We start from the raw sequence: 13808 nt of genomic DNA, 5'->3' as shown, positions 1-13808 counted from the left end.
GCCCCCTGCCCCAGGCCGAGGCCCCTTCATCAGGCTCCGAAGCAGTCATGGCTAATGGTATTCTGAGCTGTGGGAACTGATCACAGCCCAGAAGAAGCCCCAGAAGCTCCCTCCAAGGAGGAGCCTACTCAGGGAATTCCAAGACCCTCACCCTGAGTGGGTGGCTGGCAACCTGATTCAATGGCTTCTCAGACTGCTATCCCCTCTGGATCCAGAAACTGAACTCCAAATCTCCCTGAGGAAGGCAGTAGCAACGAACCAGACTGGCAGGAATGAGCCTCCCAATGTGAGCTTAGACCAGCACTTCATGGCTCTGAGCCTTAGCTTTCTCATCTGGGTCTTCCCTTGGCTTGTTGCCTAGCTTTATTGTGAACATCACATTGGCTTACAGAGCAGAACCCGCTCTAAATGATGAGTGACCGAGACAGAGCCAGGGTCTCCTGGGTCTCTTTTTGTGTTATACATCTGCTAATGGGTACTTTTTAATGCAGGCATATATTATATAATTGCTTCTATAAAAGTAATTTTAAATGTTTATGAAGCTGAATGAGAAACTGAAATAGAAGAGACCTTGTGGAGACAGGGCTCTAATTCAAAGAAGGCACATTAATGGGGGCTGTGGGGCCCCTCATCAGCTGAGGGTTAGGGCCCTGGAAGCAAAAGCTTTCAGTCTTTCTCTCTTTTTCCAGGAACAAGGACCCTGGCTGTGAATAGGGTGGCGGAAGAATTGTGTAGTCAAGTGGCTCATCGTCTGGGAGGAAAATTCCAGCTCACCAGTTCCCATGGGCCCGTCTGAGTGGTGGGGATGGGAGAGCCACAGGACCTACGGTTTCCCCATCCTCCAGCTCCCACATCCCCTCTGCACAGGGATGTGTGGGCTCCCAGCCCACCAGATGCTTGTTTATTACATCCACCTAGCCCTCAGAGTCTCTTAGCTCCTTCCTTCCCCCCAGCACTTTCTCTTGGGGACGCACAGCCCTAGAGGTCTGGAGCCAGGAAACAGGAGCTGGGACCCAGGCTTCCCTTCACCCCCCTGAGAGCTGACCCAGGGTTCAGCCAGGCCCAGGTGCCCATCACCTCCCTGCTGTACCAACCTGACAACCTTAGGCAAGTCACCTCAACCTCTCCTGAACTGGTATCCCCCTTGTAATATGGGGACAGGAGCAGCCCTAGGTTCACAGGGTGGATGTGAAGGCAAATGGGAAGATGTGTGCAGCATCAGGGCAGCCCTGGCACAGAGGAACTCTTTGGTAAGCGGCACCAGCAGAGTCCTCCCCCCTCTCTCTGTGGTGCCTTAGCTCCACCTACCACCGGTCTAACCCACCCAAGACCCCACAAGGAGCAGGCCTGAGCGGAAGGGAACCGAGGTCCCCTGACCTCCAGATGGAGGCTTTCCCAGAGGCAAGGATAATCCCCATCTGGAATGTGGCTGTTTATTCTCTTTACAGGGCAGATCCGGGTGTGGCTTATTCATCTCCTAACACAGCCAGGGGAGATGGGGTCATGGGCTCCGAGGCCAGGACCCCCAGGAGGGTGGGCTCTGTGTGGCCAGGCCCTGCAACAGGGAAGGTGGGGCAGGGGGGTTTCCCTGGGGGTGGCTCAGCTGCCCCTGAGTTGGCGGCTGGGCCTGTGAGTCAGAGCTGCCCCAGGTCTCTGTTCCTCTGCCCACTGGCAGCCACGGCCCCAGACTTCTGGAGGCAGTCCAGGGAGGCCTGTGGTTCCGAAAGGAGGTGCTAGTCCCCAGAAGCAAACTGAGATGCCCCATCCCCAGCTCAGAGAGAGCAAGTAATGGCCGAGGTCGCACAGTGAGGTGAGACAGGTCTCAGGCAGAACCCTGGTGTCCCCTCAGGTGACCCGTCCCAAAGGGGCCAGGCAGGAGGGCCAGGGCCTGTGTACTCTGCCCTCTGCCCCAGCAGCTCTATTGCCCTGGCCCCATTCTGCTGTTGGGTCTCCCAGACCTGGGCTGGCAAGTGAAGCCTACAACCAGTACTGAGCTGGCCAGTGGACACCAAGATGCCTGGTTCATCCCAGCCCCACACCACTAAGCTGCCACAGCCATGAGGGGTGAGTCTGCACCCCTCTCCCAGCCTGGCAGACTCTGTGCTCAGAGCCACAGCTGGGCCCCAGCTTCCCTGTCTTGGCCGTGCTGTGGCCACACTCACCCACATCTTCCTTGTTTCTTCTTCTCTCTCCTTCCTCCGCTCTGCTCCCTCGGGCGCACTGTCTGTCTCCCTGCCCGTACCTGAGACCTGACCACCAGTCACCAGGGCCTGGGATCTGGGCTGTAGCGAAGGCCTCTTATGAGCCACACCAGCTTGGATCTGGGCCACAGGTTGCAGGGAGCGGGGCTGGCTTAATGGCCAAAGCCAAAGCACATGGTGGGGCAGGGTGGGGGTGGCAGTGGGGCTCAGGGCCCCCACCCAGAACCAAGCACTACAGAGCCGGAAGAGCCTTCTCCTTTCACAACTTGGAAAACCAAAGCCTGAGGTCCAGGTCCCCCAGCTACCAGGGAAGGGCGGGGGGAAGTGTGAAAAACCCTGTCTCACAGATGGAAGTGGACTTGAGCTGAGGGACCATGTGGGGATCCTATGGCTGGGTGAGCCCGGCTGTCCCACCCCACTCCTGCCACCTCCTGGGCCCAGGGACCCACACCTGTGGGACACCACCAAGTCTGTGAGTGAGAAGCACCAGGTTTAATATTAAAATCTTTCTCTTAAAAAAGTACACAGAGAGGAAAATTTGATGGCGTACAAAATAGCACTTTTGTCATATAAATGTGTGTTAATGTGAGTCCTAAAAATACTTGTAAACCTAGGTGATTACATCTTTGGTACCGTAGTGAGAACCCATGCCCTCTCCTTGACCAGGCTTTGGGGGTCCCAGGGCAGGGATGTGCCAACCAACACAGGAGGCTGGTTCCCAGAGTCGCTGACCTTCCCTCACCCACCCACCCCCACCCCATCCAGCCCTTCCCCTGCCAATGGTCCTGGCCACAGCCCTCACTCTCCAGGCCCCTCCACTGCCCACTGAGCTGGCAGAGGCATGAGGTGAGCACCCCTGGGCGGACAAAGCCATCTCCCATGGTTCCTTCCTCAGGGTGGGGCAGCTGGAAGGTGGGAAGGCAACCTGCAAAGTACCCACCTCTTGCATCCCCTCCTCAGGTCCCCCCTTCAAGGCGTCTTGTCCTCTCACTGTCCGTCAGGTCTGCAGCACAGCCCTGGACAAAAGGTGCTGGAGTGGTGGGATGCGCTAGGTGCCCCGATTTGCTGCCTGCCTCCTTTGCCCAGGATAGCTCCAGCCAGAGGTCACGTGGGTGGTGAAAGGGATCCCATGGTCTCCCTCCATTCCTGGGGCAGCTTCTGGGGGCTTTCCAGGACACTGGCTATCACTCAGAGCCAAGGCCTGGGCCTTTGGGGACCTGCCAGGGCCCTGGGGAAGGGGCCCAGTTCCTGAATGCCCGGATGTGTGTGATGTGTGATCAGGGCCTCCCCAGGCCCCAGCTGATCCCAGGATAGAGGTTTGGAGTGTTTATCTTTGCTTCATCTGGGCAAGTGTACAACCCCTGGAATACTCTAGAATGTTAGTGCTGGCAGGGTACCAGAAGTCAGTGAGTCCAAACGCTCATTTTTCAACAGGGAAAACAGCCCCAGAGAAGGTGAAGGAATCCTCCAAGGTCTCGTAGCAGGTCCAATGCCATACTGGTCCACACATGCAGGCACCTGTTGCAGGCATGTCAACACACTCATCAGAGATGTGGGGCTCATCTGGCCCTGGAGACTCTGGTGAGTGGAGTAAGACTGGCAGTGATGAGGAAGAAGATCCCTGGACCCATGGGGCCAGGAAGACATGGACAAGGCATGTTATGGAGAGGTGCACCCTAAGTGCCTGGGCCTGGGGCTACAGGCCAGGGCCTCCTGTACTTGGCTCAGCCCCCAGCATTAATTAGGCACAGAAGGCCCCAGACCAGCCTGGGCCTGGGAAAGCAAAGACTGGCACTGAGGGCAGGTGTCTCCTGGATGAGGCAACACTGTCCAAGGCCAGGCCCTAGCTCGGCCAGGAGCCAGAGACGCTGGGGTCCCTTCCCCAACTCTTGGAGAAAAAAGTGCAAGGAGAGAGCTGCAGCTCCTTGAGGGGCAGCTGGCTGAACAGAAAAGAGTTAATCCACCACTTCACGAAACTTGAGGGTTCCATCCTCCACACCTGTCAGGCAGGGTGAGAATCCCAGACTGTGGGCTGCCAAGCCACCGTTCCCATCTTCCAGATGGGGAAACTGAGTCCCCTGGGAGAGTGCTGGCTCAGAGTCACACGGCGCTCCAAGAGGCAGAGGACTGGTCACGGCTCCTCCAGTTCTCTTGCCTCTTAAGCCAGCTCCAGGGCTTGGGGATGATGTGCCGGGGCAGAAGCTTTCCAGAAAGGGACAGCCGACGGGAGCAGCCTGGCTGACGGGAGGCCGGGCCCGGCCAGGCGGTGCAGGGTGCTGGGAGGTAGAGGGGAGCTTCGAGTAGGGCAGGCCGGGGTGGGGGCCAGCCCCTACAGGAAGCTGTCCTCCGCCTCGGCCCGAGGCCCCAGGCAGCTGGAATCCGGCGGCCGCTCGGGCTCTGGCTCCACCTGGGAGGCAGGCTGCGGCTCTCGCTCTGGCTCCTCTTGGGGTTCCAGCGGGCTATCACAGGAGATGGTAGAGGAGGTGTTGACTTCATTCAGGGTGGAGCTAGAGGCGGGGAGGGGGAGTGAGTGAGAGGCTGGAGGGAACCTCAGTGAAAGAACAGCATTAACATAGAGCCTTCTATCTACCTGAGCTGGCTGCATGCACCTTACACACTTTAGCTCACTAAAATCCTTGTAGAGATTACACGAGGCAGGCGTCGTGAGGAAAGTGCAGCTCAGAGAGGTTATGTCATTGCCCTGAATCACACAGTGGCTAAGTATAGGAGTGGGGACTTAGAGCAGACCTAGTTGACTCCAAAGTCCATTGCTTACTCATCAGTCTCCATCTCCCACATGTCTGAATGCATAATGACCTCATTCAATCCCCATAACAACCTCCAAATTGAAATACTCCTACTGTTTTCATCTTGCAGACGAGGCAACTGAGGTTCAGAGAGGAGAAGCAGCTGGTCTGAAGGCTCAGAGCAGCCCCAGCATTCACACCCCAAGCTATCTGAACTCAGCTGAACTCGTCTGTACACTGGCTGCTTGAAGCCTTGGAATATTAGCTTCTCAAACAGGGTGGTGAGGGCCTTCTAAGTCCTGTGTGTGCCCCTAGTGCATGTAGAGAGATGGGCTCACAGCGAAGGTACCTGGCCGGGTCTCACTGCAGCAAGTGGCAGAGATACAGCTGGGATCCAGTTTGCAGCCCCAGCCATTTCACCACAGGGTGGATCTTGTTTTGGGTGTGGGTCTGGCCTCATGCGGAACATCTAGTCCAGGCGATAGCTGGCCTTCCTCCAAAACCCTCCCCTCATGCTGATCTTCACATCCCAAGGCAAAAGAAAGGCATGAATCTTCTCCCCAGTCTGAATTTTGGCCTGAACTTCTGCAGACACCTCTGCCTCCCTGTTCCATGCTCCCTGGGGTCCTCAGGGCATGGTGCTGAAGGCCAAATCACAGAGTAATACATGTGGTGCTGGGGATGCAAATTAGATTTTTCCTTTTCCCTCCTTAGGGCTAAGTCACAGCCTAGAGAGGGGACAAAGTAGATGGCCTGTGGGAGCTCCTTTAAAGGAAACAGATATTTTGCAAATACGTCCCATGCCATTCTTTCTCTTACCAGCCTGCCATTTCCACCTGAGGTCATCAAAGGTCAAATGAGTTCCATTCTTTTTTTCTACTCATTGGCAGGAATAAGTACTCACCTGAGGTAACTCACTTCTAAGCCAGGTCTGAAGGCATGAAGATACAGACTGATACACACACACACACACAAAGACACACACGCACGTGTGCACACACACACTATGTACACCACTGCTTTGGGCTGCAGGTAGGAATAGCTACCTGGCAAGGCTGGGGGAACCTTCCAGTGGGCCCTCATCAGCAACCTCGGGTTTGGGGTCAGGCAAGGGGATGATGTAGTCATTGTCCCCCTCGTTGGGCTGCACGGCAGTGTAGAGAACGGAGCTGGAGTCCAGAGGAGATCGGAGGCCACTGAAGCCAGGCAAGCGGGCTTGGGACCGAAGGATGGCTGGGTGGTCGCTCCTCAGAAATTCCTCATCCACCTGCTGATACTTCTGCTCAGGGGGCAGGAAGAATCCGAGACAAGGGAGGGTCAGACCAGAAATGACTTTAGAGATCACCTAACAGGCAGATTCTGAGCCAGCCCCTCCAGCATTATGTAAATAAGGTCCCTGGTGCTCAGAGAGGAAGGAGAATTGCCCAAAGCCACTAAGTTACCCTCCTCTCTGGCCTCTCAACAGACAAGGTGAGCTGAGGGTCACCTGGGGAGGGGTTAGTACTCAGACCGGCACCCATGACCCTAACTCCCCCTGCTTCAGGGGAGACAGGCGTGGGCTCTCTGCCTGCCACGGCCTCCTTCGCTGAGGCCTGTTTCCCTCACTACTGGTCCTGGAGCGATAACCAGATGGGGTTGGGAGCGGACTGAGGAATGGATTGAGGGAAAAGGCTGTGTCTGCACAAAGGATACATGCATCCCCCTCGCACTAGCTTTGCAGTGGGGCAAGGGAGGGTTTTAAGGTCCTGCTGGCAATATCTGCCTTGTACGAGCCTGCCACAGGGTCTAAGCGGTCAGGTCCTTAGTGGTCATTGCGCCTGGGGTTGTTCAGACTTGGGACGGAGGCCCAGTTTTGGTCTGGTTGCAAAGGCAAGTGGAAGGATGCAGGATGAGGTGGGGGGCTATAGGCTCCCTGCCTCCAGTTTAAATTAATCAGCTTCCAAGTAGGATTTCACTTTAAGAAATTCTGTGCTGCTAAAATAAACTACACTCACATCCCTTATTGGCACCAAGAGGGAAACAGGCTCAGAGAGGGGAAAGGATTGTCCCCAAACAGCAGTGTGTCACAGTGAGCCTTGTACCCTGTGTCTATTTCTGGACTGGTGCTCTCCAGCCCCCACCCCCACCCTGCCTCAGCGTACCTTTTTGTAGCCCTCACCCAGCAGTCTCTCAAGAAGCAGCACCAGCTGGGAGAAGGGGGGCCGGATCTCAAACTTCTCTTCCCAGCACTTCTGCATGATCTCGTAGCTGGGGAAAGGGGCAGAGAGGTCAGGGCCTCAGGTTCAGGGCCTGTTGCCTCCCAGGACAAAGGGAATAATAAATAAAAAGAGGTAGGAGAGGAGGGGTCCCCCCTTTACTGCTCTGGAATGTTCCCTTGAGAAGTCCTTCCTTCACCTTCAGTTCAGTGCTTCCATGGGGTTGATCGCACCTTGGTGAGCATATGACCGGGTCTGGCCAGTAGGGGTTCATCCCCTCAGCTCAGTGGCTGGTTCTGGATGGGCCTGTGACCCCAGCAGAGCCCTTGACAGCCACCTCTGGGTCTTTTGCTGCAACTATGGTGAAAGCAGCCAGGCTGAAGCTATTTGGATGGTGCCAGCCTGAAAGTAAGGCCAACAGGAAGGAGAACAGAGCCCCAGGATAGAACAAGAGACTGTGGATGATGTCTGTGAACAACTGGATCCAGCTATACCTAATTTTTCTACATCTCTGAACTAATCTATTTTTGTCTTAAGCTGGTAAAGTTGGATATGTATTGTCTGCACCCCAAAATATCTTCCCAGAGGCTCCACTCACATCTCGTCAGAGGCGTGGGCAGGCTGGGCCATGCGGTAGCCCCGCTTGATGGCATTGTAGAACTGCTCGTTCATGGGCAGCTCTGGGTACGGGGTGCCACCTGTTAGGGAGCAGAGAAAGAGACACAGGCTCAGGGGTGCTGGGAAAGTGGCAGGAATCCTCTCCTACAGGACAGGGAGAGGCATACCAGCCCATTGATCGGTGTGGGTATCGTGGCTTTGGCACTGGGAAATGTGGACTCCCTCATAGGCTCTGGACACAGACTGAATCCCTCCCCGGAATCAGAACCAGAGAACACCAGAGCCAGGCTTCTTGACATCACTGTCCAAGACCATCTATACTGAGATGCAGAGGTAAGGAGATCCAGACGGCAAGACACTTGCCGAGGTCACACAGGAACAAGAAAAGAGCAGAGCTTCTGAGCCCTGTCCCACCGCCCCCCTAGAATGGAGGTGTGGGCGCTCAGGGTGGACGCTATGCCATGTGTGGGTGAGCCCTGGAGAACGAAGGAAGCATACCCAGGGTGAAGATCTCCCAGAGCAGGATGCCGAAGGACCACACGTCGCTCAGTGTGGTGTAGAGGCTGTTGAAGATGCTCTCAGGGGCCATCCACTTCAGAGGCAGGAAGGTCTGTGGGAGGGGGGAGACTGCTGAGCGCAAGGAGGGGCCGAGCCCCACTCTGCACCTGGGAGGCAGGAGGAGGCCCAGCAGTCCCCACCCCAGCTATTTCTCACTTCCTGGTCCCCCAGGGCCCATCACTGCCGATACACAGTTCCCACACCCATCCCAATGCTGGTTAGTCAGAGGATCAGGAGGCTGAGTTTCTCTTCTCACAAGCTGGGGACACAGCAACCCCTATCTGTGAGGAAGAGCCCCAGGGTCTGAGACTACTTGGGGAGCAGGATCCCTTTCCTGACCCCTGCTGAGGGGAGGCAGGGTCGTGCACAGGTGTCACCCAGCTCTCATCCTAGCTACCTTATATCTCTGGAGCCTAGTGTCCCTCCAGTTCTGTCCATGTGTGGAAAGTGGGGACATGAGTGTGAGGCAGGATGGTCACCTTTTATCCAAGTACCACCTGCCACTCACTCATGTGGGCTTCTGCCTCTGCCCGCCATCACTGCTGAGAAGCACATTTGGCCTGCTCCCTATCCATCCTCCCCCAGAACCTTTAGAGCTGGCCACTTGGCCCCTGCCATGCCCAGCAAATCTGAGCCCTTGGCCCACCCCACAGGCCTGGGTGTCTCACCCCCATCCCTCCCCATGCCCAGCTGGTGGCTCCTCTTCCTGTCCCTACACACAGGGCCAGGCAGGCAGAGCCCACGAGGACTCTGGCCTGACTTCCCATGAGCCAAAGCCACGTGAACCATGATGACGGTGAAGGCACTCACGCTGCCCTTAGAGATGTAGTTTGAGTCCCGCATGATGTCACGAGCTAGGCCGAAGTCACAGATCTTGACCAGCTTGCCCTCACAGATAAGCACGTTCCTGGCTGCCAGGTCTCGGTGGACGCACTGGGGACAGAGGGGACAGAGCTCTGACTGTGGGGCGATTGTGGGAAAGGCTCTCCGGGTCAAGGGCTTTGTGAAAAATTCATGGTTGGTCAGGTGTGAGGGGCCACCAGGTGTGAGGGCATTGGCCATCCTCAGCCACCAGAGGGCCGCTGTACGGGTCACATACTTGGAGGACCCTGGCTGGTCAGGGGACCCCCCCTCCCCAAGACCCCACTCTGCTCACTGTGACTACACATACATTCTTGGAGGCCAGGAACTCCATGCCATTGGCCACCTGGTAGCTGAAGCCCACAAGATCCGTGTAGCTAAGCACTGGGGACTCGTTGATCAAAGTCACCCGGCAAGTCCTCTCAGGAGCTAGGGAAGAGCAGAAGGACATCTTGAGTCCCCCCAGGGCCACAGAACCCTGGCCTCTGGCGTGTAGGGGCTGGATGGCCCAGAGAGGAGACTCCTGATCCTCTAAGTTTTCCCCAAAAGGAAAATAATTTCCAAATATCTCTTAAATTCTCCGACTTCCAGAAAAAACTTCTGGCATTAGCCCTGGGCCACTTTTGCTCAGCCTGGCCTGCCTGCTCCTCTGGGCACTAGTCAGCCTGGGGCCTGCTCTGAGCAGACCACTCTTTCCTGAGGCCCCAGCAGGTCAGGCATCCCCTCCAACCCAAGCTCCTCTCCTCCCTGAAGGCTGTGTGCACATTTCTTGACCCAGAAACAGGGGCTGATATTGGGGTTCCACCACACAGGAGCTTTGGGTAGGTGGCAGGCCTCAGTTTCTGCATCTATGAAATGGGCACAAGGCCACCTTCCTGGCAGGGTTGTTGCCAGACTGGGTGGAGGAAAGGGTTTGGAAAGAATGCATGACAACACAGGTGTGAGGACCCTGTGTGCACCCACCAGAGGGGACGTAGTTATCATAAGGAGCCATGTAGTTGGAGGACTCGATGTCTGCGTATTTGACATCTCCTTTCATGTCCAGCATGGGCACATAGTCCACCGACTCGTCCTTGCTCATGTCCATGTAGCCACCATCGCTCTCCCCAGGCAGTGACACGTGGCTGGGGGCAGAGGAGCATCACAGAGGCAGTAGCACAGGCTCTCCCCGCTCATCCCCCCCTGCCCCTCTGCTCACCACTGGGGCCAGAAAGGACCTGTCACTTACGCATTTCTTCTCTCCCTCACTCAAGCATCCTCCACTCACAATCTGTCATAATACGAACGACCATGTAGTGAGCCCTTCCAGCCAACCTCAGACCCATCCTGAGCTGGGCACTGGGGCTGCCAAGATGACATTAAGACCTAGGTTGTGTCCTCAGAGAACTCATGCCCAGGGCGATTCCAATATCCAAAGACAAGGGTCACAGGAAGGACACTGCCCAGCCATGAGGCCCTGCAAGTGGGCAGTGAATCACCTTAATGCCTCTGCCTGCAGCATCAGCTCTCCAGAGAGCTGTGGGACGAAATACACATGTGTCTCTAGGAGGAGAAAAAAGACTGGAAGGAAACCAATCAAAATGTTGACGAGAACATGGATGAATTTTAATGTCTTTTAATGCTATTCTTAACTGACTCTTTCCTCTGAAATAGACAAGTATTGCTTTTGCCATCAGCAAAAGAGAAAAGAAGTGTTATTTTTGGACAAGAAGAAGAAAGAGGATAGCTACCCTGGAGGCACTGGAGAGACTGCTGTGTGGAGGAGGGGGAAGGCTGCAGCAAGGGAGGAGTAGAGTGGAGAGTGCTACAGTGAGGGTCAACCTGGAACAGAAGGGTGCTCCCCGTTGATGGAGAGACAATGATGTGTGTTTGGTGAGAGGTCAAAGGGGGTCACATCTGCAGAGTGCTCAGTGCAGGGCCTGGCACACCTCCTACAATCAGCAGGTGGCAGCTACCATCGTCACCACTGTTATTGTCACGCCCACCTCGGGGGTGGCCGAGGGGGCCAGGCTGCAGGCTGGCTGGTGAAACAAGTGAAACCTGGCTCGAGGAGAGGCTCTGCCTGCCCTGGCCTCAGTTTCCTGTCCTGGACAAGGAGGGGAGAGCAGGTGCTCCTCAGGGCTCCCCCCCACTCAGGCCCCAGCCCCCCTGCGGTACCTGGGCAGGGGGAGCCCGACAGGAAGGGCGTTGCTGTAGAGCTCGGCGCTGGGCGGGCGGCGCTTGTCCGAGCAGCGCTGCAGGAAGGTGTGTTTGTTACGGTGCAGGTAGTCCACCAGGTCGCCATAGCGGCAGTACTCGGTGATGATGTAGATGGGCCCTGCAGAAGGACAGGCTCAGCGACAGTCCCAGGGCAGGAGGTGGGGGTGGGATCAGGCTTCCGGTCAGAGCCATGAGGCTGATGACAGGCTGCACGTGGGACAGCAAACAGGCTCAGGCCCCAAGCAAACCTGGATTTTCCTGGCTGTGAGCAAGGCAATCTCCCTGAGCCTTACTATCCTCATCTATCAAATGGGGCTAGTAATACCCACCCCAAAGTATCTCATGAGTATTCATGAGATAATGCCTTTGGTTAGCTCAGCTCAGTGCTTGGCAAACTGCAAGCACAGAGTTAGCTGTTGTTGATGAAGCTGAATTTTGAGCCCAGGATATAAAGCAAACAAAGTCAACTGATTATTACCAGGTTACTGTTTAAATTCAAACACAATGCATTGACTTGGCAGTTTGAAGATACTGGTGGGATCAAACATTTTGAAATGTGTGACCACTGCAGACATAAATTGGTCCACGCACATAGTGTACTTCTGTATTTTGTTTTGGTTGCACAATACTGAGGAAAATCCCAAATCTCACAATAAGCAGCTGCAAACAGTGATAACTTTTTTTTTTTTTTTTTTTGTGGCCTAACTTGTAATCAGTTTCAAATAAACACACTCAACTGGAGAGACCTTACTTGTTTTACCTTCCGAGTGAAAGCAGCTCTCAGTGAGCAAGCCGGTTGGTGGTCTCCAGAGGAAGGGCTCATTTCAATGTCTCATGAGCTGTTACTTATTACCCTTTTTAAAATCAATTGTGAAAAGTTTAAAATGTCAGAGGACTCCTTGATTTGGAAACTGCTAGGAATGGTGACCTGAAGGGTGCTTTGGTCTTGGAGGTGATGTGATTTTGTGACTTGCTAATCTGACACACATCTGGCTCTGTGAAGTGAGGGCACTGGACTGGGTAGGCACAGACTCTCCAGTGGGAGCATCCTGTTGTCCTTGGACTGGGGAGGGGGCAGGGAGGGGCCAGGCCTTGGCCACTGGCACTTCCCCAGAATTCTCTGGGAGTGGGCTGTACCTCCTTTAGTGCAGGCCCCCAGCAGGTTGACCACGTTCAGGTGGGGCCCGAGGTGACTCATGATCTTCAGCTCCGACATGAGGGCTTGCTTCTCACTGCTGCGGGCTGTGGCTGAGGGAGAGAGAGGACCTCAGGCCTGGCCCAGTCACGGAGGCTTCAGCGGAGCCTATTCTGGCTCATCTGCCCCAGTCTGTGCTGTTAGACCCATGTGGTCAAGGATGGTGAGGACCCACGGGCGGGAGAAAGGAAAGAGGGTGGGTGGGGGGGCTTCTGGAGGAGGCGGCAGGGTGAGGAAGCCTCTTTCCCAAAGTAGAATCGGGAGTGCTGCTGGCTGTGGTATGCCTGTACTTCTGTGCCCACAGAATCAGCACAAGACCTGCTCTGGGAGTGCCTGAATGTGTGGGGGAGCCGGGGGTGAGGGGAGAGAGGGGCGGGCTCCCAGGACTCACATTTCAGCATCTTGACAGCCACTTTCATGGTAGCCTGAGAATGGCTCAGGCCGTGAGCTGTGGCCTCCACCACCTGCCCAAAAGCCCCGGAGCCCAGGGTGCGGCCTGGGAAAGAGATGATCTGTCAGCTGCTGACCCACAAAGAATCTCAACATGTATGCTCTCTGAGGTCAAGTTAGTCATCCCTCAAGCCACCCTGGACTTAAGGTGTTTCTCCCATGAAGGCTCCTAAAATCACAGTGCTTTGTGGTCCTTCCTGGTCTCACCCTAGTCCTGCCTGCTTTCTGGCCCCTCTTTAGTCCCTGGAAAACCTCTCCCCCAGAGGGGAGCACAGGTTCTCCGTACCCTCTCAGCTTCTCTAGCTGGACTAGGCACAGGCCTGGCACTCACTAATACTTCCTCTCTCTCCACAAAGGGGTTTCATCTCATCTCATCTCTGGATCATAGAACATAAAGGCTAGAGGGTCTCAAGGGGATCATGTTACCCCCATTGTACAGAGGGTAGGCCCTGAGGGCCAGAGAAGGCAAGACATCAGCCCTAGGTCTCAAGCCAATCATGGCAAGGCTGGGCCCACGTGTCAGACAGTGTTCCCACCCGCCTCAAGTCCCCAGACTGCCACTTGAGGCCTCCTTGGACTGACCAAGCACAAGCTGGTCCCGTGGCAGCTCCCAGGTGGAGTCGTAGGGCAGCTGCATAGGGTCCACATAGATGTACTCATGGCCATCAGAGCTCACAGATTCAATCACTTTCCATCGGATTTCGTAGCGTGGCTTCTGCAGAACCAAGATCAGGGATGGATCATCAGAGGGGAACCACTAGGTCCAGCTCCTTATGAAACAGAT

General features: G+C 55.6%; 1 protein-coding gene across 3 annotated transcripts in view; it reads right to left on the bottom strand.

The window, feature by feature from the left end:
• Positions 1–2674: 2674 nt before the first annotated feature.
• The window catches only part of PDGFRB (platelet derived growth factor receptor beta), a 37330-nt gene continuing 26196 nt past the window's right edge, over positions 2675–13808 (bottom strand). For all 3 annotated transcript variants that reach the window (XM_043464974.1, XM_043464975.1, XM_043464976.1), the window contains 12 exons: positions 13607–13739; positions 12966–13070; positions 12517–12627; positions 11338–11497; positions 10144–10304; positions 9491–9609; positions 9130–9252; positions 8260–8371; positions 7742–7841; positions 7090–7195; positions 5995–6227; positions 2675–4708 (listed from right to left, as the gene is read on the bottom strand). In XM_043464974.1, coding sequence (XP_043320909.1) covers positions 4531–4708; positions 5995–6227; positions 7090–7195; positions 7742–7841; positions 8260–8371; positions 9130–9252; positions 9491–9609; positions 10144–10304; positions 11338–11497; positions 12517–12627; positions 12966–13070; positions 13607–13739 — 1641 coding nt within the window. In that variant the 3' untranslated portion in view covers positions 2675–4530. The remainder of the gene's footprint in view (positions 4709–5994; positions 6228–7089; positions 7196–7741; positions 7842–8259; positions 8372–9129; positions 9253–9490; positions 9610–10143; positions 10305–11337; positions 11498–12516; positions 12628–12965; positions 13071–13606; positions 13740–13808) is intronic.

This window comes from Cervus canadensis, chromosome 4, assembly GCF_019320065.1.
Source record: "Cervus canadensis isolate Bull #8, Minnesota chromosome 4, ASM1932006v1, whole genome shotgun sequence".
Lineage (NCBI taxonomy): Eukaryota > Metazoa > Chordata > Mammalia > Artiodactyla > Cervidae > Cervus > Cervus canadensis.
Note: the sequence above shows the minus strand (reverse complement) of the source record. Positions and strands in the feature narration are given on the sequence as shown.